The sequence below is a fragment of the Penicillium alfredii genome (assembly GCF_028826965.1).
Source record: "Penicillium alfredii strain IBT 34128 chromosome Unknown utg000011l_segment0_segment0, whole genome shotgun sequence".
In the NCBI taxonomy this organism is placed as follows: Eukaryota; Fungi; Ascomycota; class Eurotiomycetes; order Eurotiales; family Aspergillaceae; genus Penicillium; species Penicillium alfredii.
Genome location: NW_026622708.1, coordinates 2,422,370 through 2,440,495, shown reverse-complemented (window position 1 = coordinate 2,440,495; position 18,126 = coordinate 2,422,370). Strand labels below are relative to the sequence as shown.

At 51.2% G+C, this 18,126-nt stretch overlaps 9 protein-coding genes across 9 annotated transcripts; 5 read left to right on the top strand and 4 right to left on the bottom strand.

Annotated features, from left to right (window-relative positions):
• Window positions 1-11: 11 nt before the first annotated feature.
• NUU61_009344 (uncharacterized protein) lies at window positions 12-644 on the bottom strand (the record flags this gene model as incomplete). Its single annotated transcript, XM_056659869.1, has 3 exons — window positions 12-200; window positions 334-426; window positions 612-644. The coding sequence occupies 3 exons, from the start codon at window positions 642-644 to the stop codon at window positions 12-14; spliced, it is 315 nt and encodes a 104-aa protein (XP_056508162.1).
• A 655-nt stretch (window positions 645-1,299) lies between these two features.
• Window positions 1,300-1,589, bottom strand: NUU61_009343 (uncharacterized protein; the record flags this gene model as incomplete). The annotated part of the gene is made up of 2 exons (XM_056659868.1): window positions 1,300-1,486; window positions 1,537-1,589. The coding sequence occupies 2 exons, from the start codon at window positions 1,587-1,589 to the stop codon at window positions 1,300-1,302; spliced, it is 240 nt and encodes a 79-aa protein (XP_056508161.1).
• A 545-nt stretch (window positions 1,590-2,134) lies between these two features.
• Window positions 2,135-2,401, bottom strand: NUU61_009342 (uncharacterized protein; the record flags this gene model as incomplete). The annotated part of the gene is made up of 1 exon (XM_056659867.1): window positions 2,135-2,401. One exon carries the CDS (start codon window positions 2,399-2,401, stop codon window positions 2,135-2,137), a length of 267 nt encoding a protein of 88 aa, XP_056508160.1.
• A 742-nt stretch (window positions 2,402-3,143) lies between these two features.
• Window positions 3,144-5,295, top strand: NUU61_009341 (threonine synthase THR4; the record flags this gene model as incomplete). Its single annotated transcript, XM_056659866.1, has 10 exons — window positions 3,144-3,209; window positions 3,263-3,349; window positions 3,411-3,627; window positions 3,679-3,750; window positions 3,820-3,860; window positions 3,918-4,082; window positions 4,137-4,392; window positions 4,454-4,466; window positions 4,551-4,723; window positions 4,781-5,295. 10 exons carry the CDS (start codon window positions 3,144-3,146, stop codon window positions 5,293-5,295), a joined length of 1,605 nt encoding a protein of 534 aa, XP_056508159.1.
• A 1,021-nt stretch (window positions 5,296-6,316) lies between these two features.
• NUU61_009340 (uncharacterized protein) lies at window positions 6,317-7,706 on the top strand (the record flags this gene model as incomplete). Its single annotated transcript, XM_056659865.1, has 4 exons — window positions 6,317-6,394; window positions 6,810-7,187; window positions 7,279-7,466; window positions 7,526-7,706. 4 exons carry the CDS (start codon window positions 6,317-6,319, stop codon window positions 7,704-7,706), a joined length of 825 nt encoding a protein of 274 aa, XP_056508158.1.
• A 470-nt stretch (window positions 7,707-8,176) lies between these two features.
• On the top strand, window positions 8,177-11,096 carry NUU61_009339 (urease Ure; the record flags this gene model as incomplete). Its single annotated transcript, XM_056659864.1, has 8 exons — window positions 8,177-8,197; window positions 8,246-8,332; window positions 8,392-8,418; window positions 8,479-8,856; window positions 8,912-10,588; window positions 10,653-10,712; window positions 10,773-10,952; window positions 11,016-11,096. 8 exons carry the CDS (start codon window positions 8,177-8,179, stop codon window positions 11,094-11,096), a joined length of 2,511 nt encoding a protein of 836 aa, XP_056508157.1.
• An 893-nt stretch (window positions 11,097-11,989) lies between these two features.
• On the top strand, window positions 11,990-13,214 carry NUU61_009338 (SET domain-containing protein; the record flags this gene model as incomplete). The annotated part of the gene is made up of 2 exons (XM_056659863.1): window positions 11,990-12,859; window positions 12,975-13,214. The coding sequence occupies 2 exons, from the start codon at window positions 11,990-11,992 to the stop codon at window positions 13,212-13,214; spliced, it is 1,110 nt and encodes a 369-aa protein (XP_056508156.1).
• Window positions 13,215-13,519: 305 nt separating this feature from the next.
• Window positions 13,520-16,235, bottom strand: NUU61_009337 (uncharacterized protein; the record flags this gene model as incomplete). The annotated part of the gene is made up of 8 exons (XM_056659862.1): window positions 13,520-14,575; window positions 14,627-15,208; window positions 15,261-15,529; window positions 15,577-15,730; window positions 15,783-15,881; window positions 15,949-16,015; window positions 16,138-16,155; window positions 16,204-16,235. 8 exons carry the CDS (start codon window positions 16,233-16,235, stop codon window positions 13,520-13,522), a joined length of 2,277 nt encoding a protein of 758 aa, XP_056508155.1.
• Window positions 16,236-16,845: 610 nt separating this feature from the next.
• NUU61_009336 (uncharacterized protein) lies at window positions 16,846-17,715 on the top strand (the record flags this gene model as incomplete). The annotated part of the gene is made up of 1 exon (XM_056659861.1): window positions 16,846-17,715. One exon carries the CDS (start codon window positions 16,846-16,848, stop codon window positions 17,713-17,715), a length of 870 nt encoding a protein of 289 aa, XP_056508154.1.
• Window positions 17,716-18,126: the final 411 nt, after the last annotated feature.

Genomic DNA, 18,126 nt, shown 5'->3' with positions numbered 1-18,126 from the left:
CAAACAATCCATCAGCTAGAAACTGCGCACCACAGAGGTCCCGTCACAGTCGAGTGAGAATCATTGGCATGACGCTGGAAATGCATGACTTCCGCAAATTTTTTGTCGCAAACATTGCACGTAATCATCGTGCTTAACACGAGATTTTGCAGATGTTTCCGCTTGATATGTTTAGTGATATCCCTATACGACGCAAATCGCTAAACACGTTTTATAATGTCCAGATCTTATTGGCCTAAAAAAAATAAAGCAAAATAAGGGCCGATGATTCTTTATGATAGATCGAAGGGCGGTTTCGAAAGGGCTCTCTGCCTAAGGATTAGTCTCTATCACTTCGCTTTCTAAGTGTTGAGTGTCAGGAACCTTACTCTTAACCACTCTGCCCTTAACCCGTTTATTCCGCGGCAAACGAGTGGTATCGCCCTCCTAGAACTAACATTAAGCAGCCACAGTATCGATGGCTTCGGTCCGCTGAGCTATCTCTTCCTCTATCCTTAGACGAGGTAGGGTGAGAAGGCTTTCGATCAGTCGTTACTGCGGAATAGGCACCTCCGTGGAGCACTTCAGCGGTTTACTCGAAGATCTAGCTAGCTGAATCCCGGATAGCTAACGCTTGATTTCGAGTATTGGCTGCTCTCGGTCATATTTGCTTTAGAGTTACGAGAGTAACGTGTCTTACGCTCGCTTCCTGGCTCCCGTTAACTCCTGATTCAGTTTCCTATACGTCTCGTACTTTGGCGTTCTTTTCTACTTTAACAGAGGACGCCCTAGAGAGCGACTAATCTTATCCCGCCGGCGTATTAAGTCTGCAATTTCTGGTTATTAATTTATAGAGGAGGATTGCTTTATTATAAGCTCCTATAGGCGATCTGGATTAATAGTACAGCTTATTCGGCAAGCAGTATGTATGATATCTTCTTCTGGATTAAGGCCACGGATGATTGTAGGTAGGTTTTTGGAAATCCTTTTACTAAGATAGAATTTTAAGAATATCCGTGTATCGGTATGGTATATCACAAGATTACAGAGAGAGTCGCTGACAGAACCTAAAGGGCAATCAGCTTATTAATTTTATAAGATTAAACGGGATAAAACACCACTACTATCTAACGCTGTCCCTGCCCTATATCGCAAGCTATAGGGGCGTGTTACTTACCGAATGCCTATGATTACACCGATTTTCTTGATCTATGGTTCTAAGGTTAAATAAGGGAGAGGCTTGTTAGGTGAGATACTAATTCTGTTTAAAGTCCGCTCCGATATACGGAATACCGGCACGTTATCTATCGCTGGATTAAGCTATAGTCGTAGTTCGTTACACTCGTCGCGGATTCGGAGTCGAGGAAGCTGGCTTGCGAGAACAAGAACCTCTTCGCTATCGACGCGGTCGAAGGCACGGTCTGCAAAGAGAAGACCCAATAGGAATATATATGGACTAAGTACTAAAGAAGGATCGAAGATAATTTCGGGAAGGATATAAGTGTTCCTGAAGGATATATCAGTAGAAGGTGACGGCGTAAACCTAGTTGTACTTACGAGGCTTTAGCTCCTAGCCACTCTTTAGTGAATTTAAAGGTGAACTCGATCATAATTCGATGTGGGCCGCCTTACGGGTCGCGGAGGAGACTGACTTAGATATGACGATACCGCAGATCAAGGATGGCTTGCGGACGGTTTGTTGTGAGGCCTACGAGTTACAAGAAAAGCCCAAGCTTAATACGGTGGCGATCATGCCTAAACTTCTTCTTTGTTGTGCTGACGGTGGTCTCCACGACTTTTGCTAGGTCCTCAACATCCATCGGAGGCTTGTCACGGCCTGTAGCGGACAACTTATACTTTTTGGCTAATCGTCGAATCACCTAAACTCACGAATAGGTTAGTTTTAGAAGAAGGGCTAGGTCAATTAGGCAGGGACAAAAGGGCCACTCGTACACGACGCATCTGACGGTTCATCTGGTTTCTGATCTTGTTTGAAGTGGTCCTTTCATAAACTAGCCGAAATACTTTCCAGAAAGTGTCCAGAGAGCTTTTGCACTTGATACCGGGAAGCCTTCTCCCATTTTTACCACGCCGTAAATTAAGAGCCCATTCTAGGAAGTTATATAAAATGGGGATCGATAGGCGTTACTATTCCTTATTGGGATCCTTCCGTAGACAGACGGGCCTCTGGGATTCCCACCTCAACTCCGCATTTGACAACCAGGCCCATGTTTTCAAACACAGCGGGTGGTGGTCTCATATAACGCGCGCCGTATGAGAGGGTCTTGCGCTTGTCCAGACTTGTTCCTGAGACCCACTGTGCTTTGGCCTTTTCCTGAACCTGTTCTGGGGGAGGTAACGTGCGCCACTTATTGAAGAATGAAGAGTCCTTGGCGTCAAAATTGGGCGCATCAGGGATCATTGACGGCGTCAAGTGAACACGTCTATTTTGGCTGATCAACCCGGTTCTTGAACCGGCTAGTAGATTGTGGATAAAATCCGCCCATGATCTCATAGCGAAAGAAGTTCTTGAAAATGGCAGAAAGCACCTTAGCAAGATACATGAGTGCTATCTAATCTCGGGTTCATGGAAAATAGCAAAGTGGAATTTAATACTTTGGATTCGGTCCACTTAGACGCCGTTCAACGTTCTCTCCGACACATTTTGTCAACACAGCTAGCTAGCCGAATTCACATTTGCCCAAATTGTGGACGGTCTTCCAACGCGGCATACTGATCAATTCAGGATTCTCCAGTATAGTACAGAAATTCATGAACGTGAGGACCCGAGTAGCTTGGCACGCAACGTGGTCGCCGAATGGAGATCAAAGTTTCAAGCAGAGAACCTCGCAGTCGACCCAGATGTCAGTTTTCTTTTGTATATAACTGTCTGGAAATACCAACTAACCAAGATCTTGAAGGTTGCTGAAGCGAATTTATGTTCTTATATCTTGAATCGAGTCGTTGGTCATGATGGCCTGATCAAAAGATCATCTTATAAGATATCTAACTATACCTTCCCAAATAGGCAAGCGGTTTTACTTTTCTGGGCGATCATAGCTCGGCAAATCTTTGTTCCGTTGAGTCACCCCTCCGAGGGGCAAAAATTTCCCCATCGCGGAAATCCATCAAGGAGAAAACGAGACCAAAATCGCAATTGCAATATGTCGAACGATTCGGGCGCGACCGAGTCGCAGAAATACCTTTCCACCCGAGGTGGTGACTACGGCGTGGGTGTTCTAATCCGGTGTGCTGCCTTAACAGCCTGCTGATCTTGTTGAAGCTCTCGTTCGAGACCGTTGTTTTGAAGGGACTTGCCGCGGACGGTGGCCTTTTCTTGCCTCATGAAGTCCCAGTTGCACATGACTGGGTACGTATGCAATTGCCCGAAAGCTGTTGACATGCATCAAAGGCTAACCGACAAATAACAGCGGAGCTGGAAAGACCTCTCTTACCCCGAGCTTGCCTTCCGGATCTTTAGCCTCTTTATTTCGAGCTCCGAGATCCCTCCTGACGACCTGAAGGCCATAATCGATCGAAGCTACTCGACATTCCGCGCGGACGAGGTTGTGCCATTGGCGCATCTCCAGGACGACAACCTCTACCTGCTGGAGCTATTCCATGGCCCCAGCTACTCCTTTAAAGACTGTGTGTCGCCTAAGTACCATGATAACTTCATTGGAGCTGACACAATATGAGGTGCCTTGCAATTCCTAGGAAACCTTTTCGAATATCTCCTCGTGCGAAAGAACGAAGGGAAACAAGGGAAAGGTATACCCTTTAAAACCCCTTGCCCAAGGCAACATCAGTCTAGCCTGAACTGAACTAACCAACTAGCAGACAGGCATCATCTGACGGTCGTCGGTGCAACGAGTGGTGACGTAGGTTACCATTATGTGTCCTTGGTCCAATAGGAAAGGGTTCTAACGCGTGTATAGACTGGATCTGCTGCGATCTATGGTCTTCGAGGCAAGAAGGATGTATCAGTGACTATCCTGCATCCAAAGGGCCGCGTCAGCCCTATCCAAGAGAAGCAGATGACGACCTGCACTGACAGGAATGTCCACAACCTGGCCGTGACTGGGACGTTTGACGACTGTCAAGTAAGTGCTGCGCATGTTGGAAATGAAGATCGGCAGACTAACAAATGGCAACAGGATATTGTCAAGGCTCTTTTCGGCGATGCTGAAACCAATAAGGATTTGAATCTCGGTGCTGTCAACTCGATCAACTTCTCGAGAATCCTCGCCCAGATCGTGTTCTACTTCCATTCGTACTTCTCGCTTGCCAGGAAGTCATTCTCGTTCAATGTGGGAGACAAGGTCAGATTTGTGACTCCGACTGGCAACTTTGGCAACATCCTTTCGGGTTACATCGCAACCAAAATGGGTCTCCCAGCGGAAAAGTTGGTCGGTATGTTGGCTTCCCCCTCACCGAATTTGTATACCTTTTTCTGACATCAAGTAATTGACAGTGGCAACAAATGAGTAAGTCGCCGGAGAGAAAGCCAAGCCTGCACATGCTTCAGGGAATCTTAGTATATTTATGGAACTTGGCTAACTTTCCGGAAGGAATGATATCCTGCATCGGTTCTGGACAACTGGCCGATACGAGAAGAATCCTGTTCAGGAGGCAAAGTCTGATGGCAGCGTGAAGACTGACGCTTGCAAGGAGACCCTCAGCCCAGCGATGGATATCTTGGTTTCCAGCAACTTTGAGAGACTCATGTGGTTCCTCTCCAAGGGTATGTTAGCATATTCCCTTCGCCCTCGTCTTGAATTTTTACTGATTGTTTATAAAGAGTTTGCTGCGGCATCTGGCTCAGATGATCAATCTAGCAAGAAGCAGGCCGGCCAAGACGTTGTGTCCTGGTATCAGTCATTGAAAGCAACTGGCGGTTTCGGTCCTGTCCACCAAGACCTCTTGGAAAACGGACGCCGGAGCTTTGAGAGTGACCGTGTGAGCGATTCGGAGACCCGCGAGACCATCAAGACCTGCTACCAGCAGACCAAATACGTTCTTGATCCCCACTCGGCTGTCGGAATCACCGCTGCCAAGCGATCGCTTGCTCGGGCTGGCTCATACAAGCACATCTCTCTCTCTACTGCGCACCCCGCGAAGTTCTCTGAAGCTGTCGAGTCGGCTTTGAAGGATCAGGCCGGTTTCGATTTTGAGAAGCAGGTGCTTCCAGACGAGTTCAAGGCGCTCGCATCCAAGGAGACGCGCGTGACTAGTGTTGAGAACTCGTGGGAGAAGGTGCGGGATATTGTCAAAAGCCAGGTTGAGGAGGATCTAAAGGCTGAAGCCAGTGGTTGAGTTGATTTTGGCTTGCGAGACGACTTGTCTGCATCTTGACGATGATAAGGAAGTGATGTACAGAACATTTTTTTCGTGGACAGTTAGAGATTCCAGCGGGACATAACAAAATAAAAGGCGCTCACAGAAATAGAATGCCTTATGTTGTATCCTATGCTGATTATGATAATCATGCCAACGGTGCGCAGGGTTCATGTTTAGGCTTATATAGCGCGTCCAAAAGATGGGCGTGGTTGATGAGCCAGTTGCCTTCGCCTTGGGGTTGGATCAACACAAAATACCAAGCCTAATGCCCAATCCGAGAAGCTCCTGGTGATATTGAAGAACATGCGGTCATTTTCTTCAGTGTCGGATAATTGTCTCTGTATCCTTCCCCTGTAAACGCGACAATGATATAGACGTCATACATTTTGTACCATCGATCACCCAAGATTTCTAGTAACTGATAGCAGGATTTGTTGGGGGTTAGCTTCTGATTAATCCGCGCTGGCCACTTATGAAAATATTCACTGGGCACCTGTATTGTGCCTCAACTTGCGCCGGGGGAGAGGTAACTAACTTCGGGGAAGCCCCGCGGATATATGTGCGAAAGAAGGCTGAACATTTGGTGGAAATTAGGCAAATACCACCCTCTAAGCTTATAACAATGACCGAATAAAAAAGTTTAACAAACTCCTAAAAAACTACTGGCACAGGATGGTTTTGCCCTCGTACCGAAGCATGGTCTGGTGGACTCATGCCTAGAGTTTTTGTACACCCAAGCCGGGGGGTGGATGGAGGGGTCTGGGAGGGTTGACGGGGAACCCTCCAGGGCCCGTCGCATGACCCGGTGAGGCGACACCCCAAAGAGCCCCGAAGCAGCAGCCTAAGCCTAAAGCAGCGACCACCCACGGGTAGTCAAGCATGCCAGCGCCTAGGGGGCGTGCCCACGGTATTTAGTGGGCACCCTCCCGCCCGCCCCTATCCTTCGCTCCAAATTTCTTTCCCTCTTTTTTTTTCTCACTCTTCCATCCCCGACATCATGGCTCCCAAGCATGACAAGGCCGAAGAGGCCACCGTCTCCATCAATGTTGACGAGCTTAGAAACTCGAAAGACTCGGTATGTTGTTTTTTTGTTATAATTTTCTTCTTGGTCAAAACTTTTTTTTTTTTGGTTGGCCCCTCGGGCAATCCTCGGGCTTCTCGGCGCGCCTCTACGCGTCGCATAAACAGAGCTTTTGCTTTTTCGTGCCACACCAAAGCTGCACACTCGACTTTTCGAGTTTAGGGTGCCCTTTGTTATACATTTATGGTCTTGCGCCAAGCTTCTGGAATATTTCCACCCCTGTTTTTGTTCCTGTATTCGTCCCATTTTAATTTTCCTGCGCGGCGACCAATCCAACAGTCGCGATCATCCTATGGAGCGCGCACGCGGTCAAAACCCTTGCGACTGTTTGGCGATATGGCGCCATCGCTTTATGAATGAAGTCCACTACCTTGACTGGCCCAAGCACATGACTGACGCGTGATCGCAGATGCTCATGCGTCTTATGGACCTGCAATCCTACGTCGCCGACCTGAGCAAAGCCTACCTCGAACATGCGAACAGCGTGATCAACGGTGGCCCTGCCACCATCGATATTCCACCCATGCACGCCGGCATTGGCGCCCACCTTGACTACGGTACCCGCGCCAGCAGCCCCGCAGCCAAGTCCGAGGCCGGTGGCCAGAAGAAGCGCAAGCGCGCGCCCCCTGACCCCAACGCGCCCAAGCGTGCCCTGACCCCGTACTTCCTGTACATGCAGCACAACCGCGCCCAGATCAAGCAAGACCTGGGTAACAACTCGCGTCCCAAGGACGTCGCTGACGAGGGTACTCGGCGCTGGTCGACCATGGAGCCGGTGCAGAAGGAGGTGAGTTGGACCATTGAAGATATTTTTCTTCTTTCCATCTTTTTATTTCTCTCGACAACAAACAGTTCGCCTGCTCACATATCCGCACTAGGTCTGGAAGAAGCTGTACGCGGACAACCTGGAGAAGTACCGACGCGAAATGGAGGCATACAAGGCCAAGAAGGCCGGCGAGGAGGACAACGACCCGGCCGCCAGCCAGATCCAGCAGGACTTTGCGGGCGCGGAGAACTCGCGCGACTCGGAATCCGAGGATGAGGACGAGGACGAGGATGAAGACGAGTCCTCCGACGAGGAACCCCCTCCCCTCCCAAGCAGAAGACCCCGACCCCGCCTCGCAGCACCAAGCGCCGTCGCAGTGAGGGCAAGGCTGCCGCCAAGGAGGTTGCCGAGTCGCCCGTCAAGCAGCCATCTCCCCAGAAGAAGGGCAAGGGAAAGAACGTTGAGCCCGTGTCGGCCACCAAGGCCAAGGCACCTGCGGAACCCAAGGGTAAGGGCAAAAAGCGCAAGAGCCAGGGCTAAAGGGTGTAAAGCTGTGAAGGGACTCACACCACGACGTTGTCCAAAAGTGTATGTTAGCAGACTCGGAGAATCTCGGTATCGCGAAATCTAGTATCCACATGTGCAGTATGCATGCCTAGGAGTATATTACAAGTATAGACTACCAGTGCACACAAGTGTATACAAGTGCATGATATAGTTCGCCGAGCGGGTCACTTAGCAAAGTCGTGACTAAAACATCGCCCTCGGCCGACCCAATCGGCCTGCGTGGTGCTTATCATCGCTTATCTGCCTTGAAACACTCGCGCATCCCCACGTTCCCTCTTTTTCCCTCTTGTTTTGTCCTGGGGCATCGACTCGGTCATTGACGAAGACCTCATTGACTTGTACAGCTTGTGCCGGCTTTCTCCAGTTCCTCCCCTTCCCCAGCTTCCCCAGTTTCAACCTTCTCTGCACGCCAAGAACCCCCAGGTTTGGGTTCCACCTGCGCGATGCAGCTTGTTCCGAAGGAGGTAGGTACATGTCAGGCACCGTTGACAACAGGGCTGACTCGAGGACAGCTCGACAAGCTCACCATCGCGCATCTCGGATCTTTGGCGCAGCGACGCCTGGCACGTGGAGTGCGGCTCAACCATGCAGAAGCAGTGGTACGTGAGGAGGTGTTTGTCCTTGCCGCGAGTGTCCGCGCTGACCCAGTTTCCCGCAGGCCTTGATCTCGGCCAACTTGCACGAGGTTCGTGATAGTCCTTTGCTCCTGAAACCACCAAGTTCGCGCAATTGACCCTCATCGCAGCTGATTCGCGATGGCCACTACTCCGTCGCCGATCTCATGTCCATCGGCAAGACCATGCTGGGTCGCCGTCACGTTCTCCCGTCTGTCGTCGCTACCCTTGTCGAGTTGCAGGTCGAAGGCACCTTTCCCACCGGAACCTACCTCGTCACCGTACACCACCCGATCAGTAGCGATGACGGCGATCTAGAGAGGGCGCTGTATAGCAGTTTCCTTCCCATCCCACCGCAAGAAGCCTTCCCGGACCCCGACCCCAATGATTTCCTGCCCGAGAAGATGCCCGGCGCCGTGATCCCCGCGAAGCATGCCCGCGTCGCGTTGAACAATGGACGGAGACGCATCCGTCTTAAGGTCATGAGCAAGGGCGATCGACCGATTCAGGTGCGCGCAAAGGTCGATATATGACAGGCCGAAGCTAACAACCCGCTAATCATAGGTTGGATCCCACTACCACTTTATCGAGACGAACCCGCAGCTGCACTTTGATCGCATTCAATCGTACGGGTTCCGGCTCGACATTCCCGCTGGCACATCGATCCGGTTCGAGCCTGGCGACACAAAAACGGTGACCCTTGTGGAAATTGGAGGCAATCGCGTGATCCGAGGAGGCAATTGGCTAGCCAATGGGCCATTGGATCTGGGCCGCGCCGAGGAGATTGTGACGCGACTGCAGACTGCAGGATTTGCGCATGCCCCAGAGCCCATGGCCGACAGTGCGCTGATCACTGGGTTTTCGATGGAGCGCGAGGCATACGCGCGCATGTTTGGTCCCACCACCGGAGACTTAGTGCGCCTAGGATTGACCAACCTGTGGGTGCAGGTGGAGAAGGATCTGACAACGTACGGAGATGAATGCGCCTTCGGTGGCGGCAAGACCCTCCGAGAGGGAATGGGCCAGGCGTCTGGCCGCTCAGCGGCTGATTGCGTGGACACTGTAATCACGAACGCGTTGATTATTGACTGGACGGGCATTTACAAGGCCGACATCGGTATCAAAGATTGCCGGATCGTGGGCATTGGCAAGGCTGGGAATCCAGACGTGATGGATGGCGTTCATCCGGATCTGGTGGTGGGTGCGTCTACAGACGTGATCGCTGGCGAGAATAAGATTGTCACGGCCGGTGGGATTGATACGCACATCCATTTCATTTGCCCGCAGCAAGCGGACGAGGCCCTAGCATCGGGAATAACCACTTTCCTCGGTGGCGGCACGGGCCCCAGTACCGGATCAAATGCAACGACATGTACACCCGGTCCTAACCATCTGCGCCAAATGATGCAGGCGTGGGATAGCCTGCCCATCAATATCGGGATCACTGGCAAGGGCAACGATTGCGGCCCACTGAGCATCGAAGAGCAGATCAAGGCTGGGGCGGCTGGCTTAAAACTGCACGAGGATTGGGGATCAACACCGGCGGCGATCGACAATTGCTTGGGCGTGTGCGACGAATATGACGTGCAGTGCATGATCCATACCGACACCCTGAACGAGTCCGGGTTCGTCGAGCAGACCATTGAATCGTTCAAGGGCCGCACCATTCACACATACCACACGGAAGGCGCAGGGGGCGGCCACGCGCCCGACATTATTTCCGTGGTTGAGCATCCGAACGTGCTTCCTAGCAGCACGAACCCGACCCGACCATTTACCCTGAACACGCTCGATGAGCATCTGGACATGCTGATGGTGTGCCACCATCTGTCCAAGAATATTCCCGAGGACGTTGCCTTCGCCGAAAGCCGCATCCGCGCTGAGACGATCGCTGCGGAGGACGTGCTGCATGACCTGGGAGCTATTAGCATGATGTCGTCCGACTCACAGGCTATGGGCCGCTGCGGCGAGGTGATCCTGCGCAACTGGCACACGGCACACAAGAACAAGGCGCAGCGCGGTCCCTTGCCTGAGGACGAGGGCACCGAGGCCGACAACTTCCGGGTGAAGCGCTATGTCAGCAAATACACAATCAACCCAGCGCTGGCACAGGGGATGGCCCATGCGATTGGCAGCGTGGAGGTCGGCAAGATCGCGGACCTGGTTCTTTGGAACGCCAGCACTTTTGGGACCAAACCGGTCAAAGTTTTGAAGAGCGGCCTGATTGCTGTGGCCGAGATGGTATGTGTGACTCTTGTGTTCCCTCAGTTTTTTTTTTTTTTTTTTTCTAACCCTTTTGGCCCAGGGTGACCCCAATGGCTCCATCCCGACTATTGAGCCGATGATCATGCGGCCTCAGTTTGCTGTAAGTTTGCTTTGCATGTGGACTTTCTCCGGATAGACAAAACGATAATAACAAAATCAGGGCCGCGTTCCTAGCACGTCGATCATGTTCGTTTCTCAGGCCTCCATCGATAACGGTACCGTGCAGTCGTACGGTCTTCGGAAACGGATCGAACCCGTCAAGAACTGCCGGGCCGTCGGCAAACGAGACATGAAATTCAATAACACAATGCCGAAGATGAAGGTCGATCCGGAGAGTTATGTGAGTGTTTCATTTTCCATTGAATTTTAATGGTTATTCCTTGATGCTGACGATGACTGGCAGACCGTCGAAGCAGATGGCATGCTTTGTGACGCCGAGCCAGCGGCCGAGTTGCCTCTGACACAGGCCTATTACATTTTCTAGATTGTCAAGGCTGGTGAAGGTGAAGTCTTTTCTTACTTCAGCATTCTTTCTGATATTGACTGCTTTCTTTTCTTTCGATCTACTCATCTACTTTTTTTCCGAGCGTCTATTGGTTCTAAAAGTTCGTGCCATAGCGAGCGAGCGACCCTGTTATTTGTCTTTGATCCCGATGCATGATGCTATTTATATGAAATGACGACTCTCTTCTCGAAAGGAATTCCCTTTCTTAAATTACTTGATTTTATAAACTGTAGGTATGGATAATCGGCTCGGCCAACTTGGACCCACTCGGACGCCCGACTTTGCCGATCAACATGACTGACGGGAAACGACAATATTCTATTTAGAGCATTTGTTCTTGAGTTTGCTTTCCCAAGGCCGCGAAAATGATATACACCGAGAGAATTTGATCATAGTCATTCCCACTGCCACCAACTCATCCTATGCATTGAAGTATTGAATCGTCAGGGTAGTAGGAAAACCAGATCATGCATGCATATGCAAAGTCGAAGCAAGCCAAGTTCACTAACTCTTCCCTGAGGTTTCCAGAAAATCTGATAACTATTTTATTTGGATGCTTATTTTCATTTAAAAATCAAAATCGGACCTCAAATCCATAGATATAAAGCGATCGACCAATCAGGGGATATTCAATTATGACGCCGCCAATCATCTGCAATCGCTTGCGATAACCTCACAGGAACACAACGGCATTGGCCAATCTCCAAAGCAAAAGATGGCGACACAATGACCCACCCAACCAAACAACCAAACGAGGCCAAATTTCGAGACAAAAGATTTTGCCCCGGTTTGCGATTCACCGTAAGAAATACCATCAACATCCACTCATCTCCCCAGTAAAGAAAGCCTGGGGAGCCACAAAAAAGACAACCATGTCCCAGGTCGTGTATATCAGCGTCGAGCCCTCGCACCAAACCACCGTAGAAGGGACCACCACCAACACCACAACCCCAACGCACCTGCACTGGATCCATCCGCACCTGAACGAAACGACCGACGCAACCAAGGGCCGCCAATTCCGCGCCTCGCATCTAATCGCCCAAGGCGCCTGTCTACTCATTGACCGGCCCTACGCAATCCTCCCCGTCGTCGACGACCCAGCCTCCAACGATACCCTCCTCTGCAGCAATCCCGCCTGTAACCAGCCCGCACCTTGCCATCGAGGCGGCCGTTCTCCATGCCTGAATGCCTGTGTCACCGACGTGGTCTGGTGCAGTGCCGTCTGCCGCGATGCCGACGCCGCGCGCCACGCCTTCGAATGCACCTGGCTCAAGCGGTATGCGGCACCGCTGCGGAATAAACGCAGCGAGTACGAGTTTGGCATGTTATGGTTGATTGTACGGTTGTTGGCTACTCGGCAGATCGAATTTCATGCACAACATGCACAACATCATAATCATCCTCTATCGTGGGATACGTCGGCTGCCAACCACCGCTGGAAACACGGCTGGGCTGCTATTGATGCGCTGTGCGGATCTGTCGACTCCTGGTCCCATGATCAAGTCCGGTCCTGGATGACTCTTGTCAAGAAGTATCTTCCCAATAGCTCTGTCTTGCCTCATGGTTTGACACCGGACCGCGTGCTTCATCTCGTCTGCCAGGAAGAGGCCAATTCCTTTGGTCTCTACCCGCGAGAAACGGGTGTTTTTCCTCTCCCGGATCTTCCTATGGGGCGAGGCGAGCAGTATGCTGCGGCTGTGTATCCCACGGCTGCAATAATGAATCACTCGTGTCTGCCGAATGTAAGCGAGTTTCTCTCCTCCCCCAAACTTATATTCTGAGCCAAATAAGAGAAGACAAAACGAGAAGAAGAAGAAGAAGAAGAAGAGAAGAATAATAGTGCTAACTAATTTTAAGGTAACCCACAAACCCGACGAGCAAGGCCGCATGGTCTTCACCGCATCCCGCGACATTCTTCCCGGCGAAGAATGCTGCATCGCCTACTTCGATCTATCACACTATACGGATCTCAGTGCGCGCCGCGATCATCTGCGCAAATCCTTTCGATTTGTGTGTCACTGTGAGCGATGTGTCTCTGAAGAGGAGCCAGTCGAGGAAACGCTAGAATGGACCGCGATGCCTCTAATGGACATCTGATGAGTATTGATGAATATAGCCATATCACCTTTGATTCACCGTTGATATTTTGGCGTCTTTGCTTACTGGCCTTTTCTCCTGTTGGATTTTGTTTAGAGAAATAGAGAGACATTTACGACCTACACGAATGAGATGCATTATTGTATAGAGATACATCTAAAGAAGATCGGGTCTTTGGCTTGGATTAGGATTTAAAGTGTATCATAATGTACATGTCATTGTTCGTTACGGTCTATGTAGTGGGTATATCAGAAATTCAGCAGGTGATGGCATAGGAGCAGAGAAAGAAAAAGAAAGAAACGAAGTCAGAGCTCAATCTCCTCTTCAGCATGGTTATTTTCCACCGAAACCAGCGACACCTCTGTCCACGCAGAATACGTATCCTCTCTGGCCGCTAGGTACGCTGCGACTCGGGCACGGGCACGGGCATGGGCACGAGCACTAATTTGAGCTTGGCCCAGCCCACTTTGAGTCTCTGCATGCGAGGATCCCTGATCTAGCGGCGGCGATGCAAGCACGGACTCGGAGATGGAGAGCGAGAGGGGATCGGTGTGTTGGCTTTCTGCCGGTTGGGTGTTGGGCTGCTGGTGATCTGGGCTCTGGGATGTGGTGATATTGCCGGCGATGTCTGTGTCGCTCCCTTGATAATTGTCTGATTCGGTATGAATGGTGGCGAGGGAGTCATGGCTTGTGTTTTGCGCTTGTATTGCTCTGTCTTGTTCTGCTTCTTCCTCTTCCTCTTCCTCTTCAAAGCCATCCTCTGCATCGGTTGGCCACGACGACGGAAGGGGTCCAATTTGGAATAGTCCTGGCTCGGCGTGGTCGTGTAGGTAACGGTGAGCGCGGCGGATTTCGTTGCGCTTTGCTCTCGCTGTGGCTGGTGTTGAGCACCCAACATCGAGGTGCTTGCTGGGGTTTATTGTTGGTGCTTGGACTGAAGAAGTGTTTCGTGGAGGGGACAGTTGCGGCTGTGGACGATGCAATGGTGACTCTGGCTCTCCATCGAATTCACCTATCTGGCGAGTGAGATCTTGATTCACATTTCGGCCTTGCTCGCCGGGATCCGTTGTGCTCAGACTGTTAAACTCCTGCGTGGATTGCGTTGACACGTCTATCTCGTAGCGGGCCTTTTTCCTTGGGCGCAGATCCTCTTCATAAGCAGAATCAGCAATAATTTTCCGCATATGATCATCGTGCGTAAACTCGTCCCCTGAGCACAGGTGACCAAACAGTCGCCCAATGGAGACTTTTTCACTCCAAGAAGAAGAGTCCACTGTGCATGGATGGATGTCTTTAGGCCGGAGCGCAGCAACGAGCTGACAGAGTTCGGAGTATGATGAGTGGCGTGAGTACGGAAAACGCTGAAGGATATGTGAGAATCAAGCAATCCCAAATGCATGAGCAAAACTTACGATGGTATTAGGCAGATCAAGTCTGGAATTACTGCCTGTATCGCAAGAGGTTCGAATATTGCCATCTGCGGCGCCTCGACTGAGCATAGTGACTAGCTTTTCAAGAGAGATCTCCTCTTCTTCCTTGACACCGTAGCTGTCGAGAGACAGGACTTGCCTTCTTGATTGGTACGCTTTCAGAAGATCAGTTCGCATCTGGGATAGGGCTTGTTCATCGTGGATGTGCTGAAAACACAGCTTCTCAAGCTCCGCTAGGGCAGCTTCATCCGGTAGCTCCAGCTCGTGGATCTGGTATAGATCGCCAGTTCCACCGCCAGCACCAACCTCGGGTACTTCGGCACCATCGGCCGTGCGGTTCACAATGGGCACAATGTAGACCGTGTTAAGGCTGCGAGCCACATGACACGATGTCCCAGGCTCGCAGCTGTGGATGCGGCTGTTTTCATCGTTGCTCAGACAGCCTGCCACAGTGCTATTTCCCAGTTCAAAGCCGCAAAGAGCAGGAGCTTCACTGACCCCCCGGCTGCCTGACGTATGGGCGAGAGATCGATAAAGGCCCATCTGATATCGATCCACGTGGATCTGAGAGATGATCAGCTAGACTCGTAGACTTGGACATTCAATGCTTGTTTACCTTGGTGTTCAGTGCTGCCGAGAGAGCAATCCAGACGTCTTCGTAGCCAAATGTCCAAGCGCAGAAGTAGAAGTTGTTTTCCTTGGGATAGGCTTCCATTTTTTGAAATAGTTCAGCCAGTCCCTCGGCTTTGGATGGGAATTCACGGAATGGATTTGCCACACAAGCAAACGTGGTGTCAAGGTATAGCTTGTCTAGCCGCTTTCGTCCCAATGTATATGGAATCAATACCGGACGCCGTACCAGGCTATTGACCCACCATGGTTCCGCTGCGTTTGGTCAGTAAGAAACATCTTCAAGAGTCAACAGCACTGACCTCGAATATCACCCGTATAGAGGATTGCATTCCCATTTCCCTCAATCAGGAACATCACTGCCCCTGTGCAGTGGTTGGCATCAAATAGAGTGACCCGGATTCGCTGCCTTGGGGTGAGCTCAATCTCCGTCGGAGTATTCAAAGGGATAGGGCGCTGCCTAGGTCTTAACTCTGGGTTCGATCGTGATATCTCAGAAGGGACCGACCAATAGTTTTGCCAAATGCTTGTAATGTAACCGGCGAGACTCCAAGATGCCTTTGTTGAAATTCATGCGATGTGGATATTTTTCAATCCGCAGCAAAAGCTATATCAGGGTAAATGAGCTGGTGATCTATATCAGAATTTTTTTTTTTTAAAAAAAAAAGACTTACTTCTCGCGTGGCTGGAGAGCAATAGAGAAAAGGAGCCCGGAAGGACTCGAGGCCCTGCAAGTGGTCACTATGCACATGGCTCAGAAAACATGCAAGTGGTGCAGGCCGTGCAGGATTCTTCCGAAAGTAATCAACTGGCGTTTTTTGTTTCTTAGCTGACAGCCCAAGCCATTGCCACTTCCTGCTTACTTTGAATCTCGGGGAACTCTAGAGAAGGTCAGCCCTAGAATACAACAGAAACACAAAGGTCTCCACCTGCCTTCGACCACGCCGTCAAAAGTGGACATCAGGGCTGTCGTAGAGGCTCAACTGATTGGAGAGGATGTAGATCCAGCACTCTGATGAAGTGGCCATGCAGAGCTGCCAGCACAGCACACAAACACACTCCACCGATGTCGAGAATAGATAATATAAATAACCAGGGTGTGTTGTCAGTTCTGAACCGATTCACCGGTGATGGCTCGCAGTGAGCGTTGGGGTGCAACCGAGAAGTCCCGGGGTCATCAGCTGCACTTCGCCTGAGGCCTCTTCTTGAAACCCTCGCTGCCTTGAATTTCCTCCTTTCGGTGCCTGATTTTTATTTTTATTTTTCTTGTTTTCTGTGTCATTTCTCTTCTTTTTCTGCCATTTCTTCTTTTCTTTTATTCGGCACTGGCGTCTTGTCTTCTGGCAGAGACAGTTCTCTCTCCAACAGACCGCCCCACAGCCCAAACCTCCGAAGCGTCTGGGCCTGGGGAACAGACAGCCTTCAACCGGGCAAGGGGCGATCCAGGGTCCTGACTTCCGTCGACATTCCTGGTCCGGGGTCGAGCGCCTTGCCTCCTTGATAGCGGCAATTTTTGATTTGTCTATATATTCTCTCTTCTTTTCCTTTCGTCCCTTCTTACCCCCGCAACCATGCGTAAACCGGCGCTCGCTCAGATCGTATACAACGCGACCTTTCCACGGCCTCGCACCAGTGATCCAGGATCATTTGCGGCTCATATTACCCGGAATCTGGTACCTGAAGTGCGCGTTGAGACCTCACTTTTCTACGGCTCGCTCGATTGCATCGAGGCCCAATACCCGGGGCTTGACTACTCCCATAGCCCGCATCGCATGCGACTGGGTCGCTTCCCCTGGCACCGCAAGCTCTTCCGTGTCTTCGACGAGCTTGGGCTGACTGACGCGGAAATCTCTGATTTGTGTCGGTGGGAGGGTACCAAGTCGGCTCGTGAGCGTTATGAGTTGGAGGAAGGGGTCAGCGTGCTGGACACCACCGCCTATGCCATCCGACCAGCCACCCCGCCGCCTGTTCCCTCGATCGAGGTTCACTTTGACGACTTCTGCGGGTCAGAAGAGGAACAGGACCTGATTATCGAGACACTGAGTGATGACACCGTCCGCGCGAGCGAAACGCGCACCCCTAGCGATTTTCCATCCGATCAGGAAGACGACGAAGACGAGGGCGAATACAGCGACGAGGAGGTGGAAAGCTGTGGGGTGGCGCTGAACCATCGCCTGCTGGCTGCTATGGCGGCACGCGACCAAGGCGCCGACGTGCCCCTCGACGAGGACTGGGAACAGTGGCTGAAAGAGGCCGGCGAGCGTGGAGGCTATGGAGAGATGGTCCACGCCATTCGAGCGAGTCAGCCCTTGAGTTTCCTTCCCCCTCACCGTCGCGACGGAGCCCGTCGATCGACCGCTGCGGCCCTCCCCGATTCATACCTCTTCTCGACCTCTGGCAGCCTAGTCGCCTCCAATCATCCGTCCGGCACGGCCCGATGACCAGTCTTCTCGCTCGTCTTTGCATTTTCTGGCGTATTTCTTTTCTTTTTCTTTGTTTCGCATGGTCTTCATGAAGTGGACTGGTTCCCTCTTCTCGGGTGTTTCTTTGCTGGTTTCTACATCCCTTTGTCATTTGCCCTGCTTTTCCTGCCGGAGACCATCGCCTTGCAATGCATAGATTTCATTGTGTTTTTGACCCTTTCTCGTGCGCTCTGACCCTCTTAATACCCTCGGCTCTTTGCTCCCATTGATGACTCCTTGTCTTTGCTTTTTCTTACTCTGGGATCGGTATTCAGTTTTTTCTGGCTTCATTTCTCTTTGAGATTCTCGCGCTGAAGTATATGGAGTTGAGAGTAAACCGTAGACTGTAGGCTGTACTCTGTAGACGCAATCAGTGAGCACGTGGGTGCA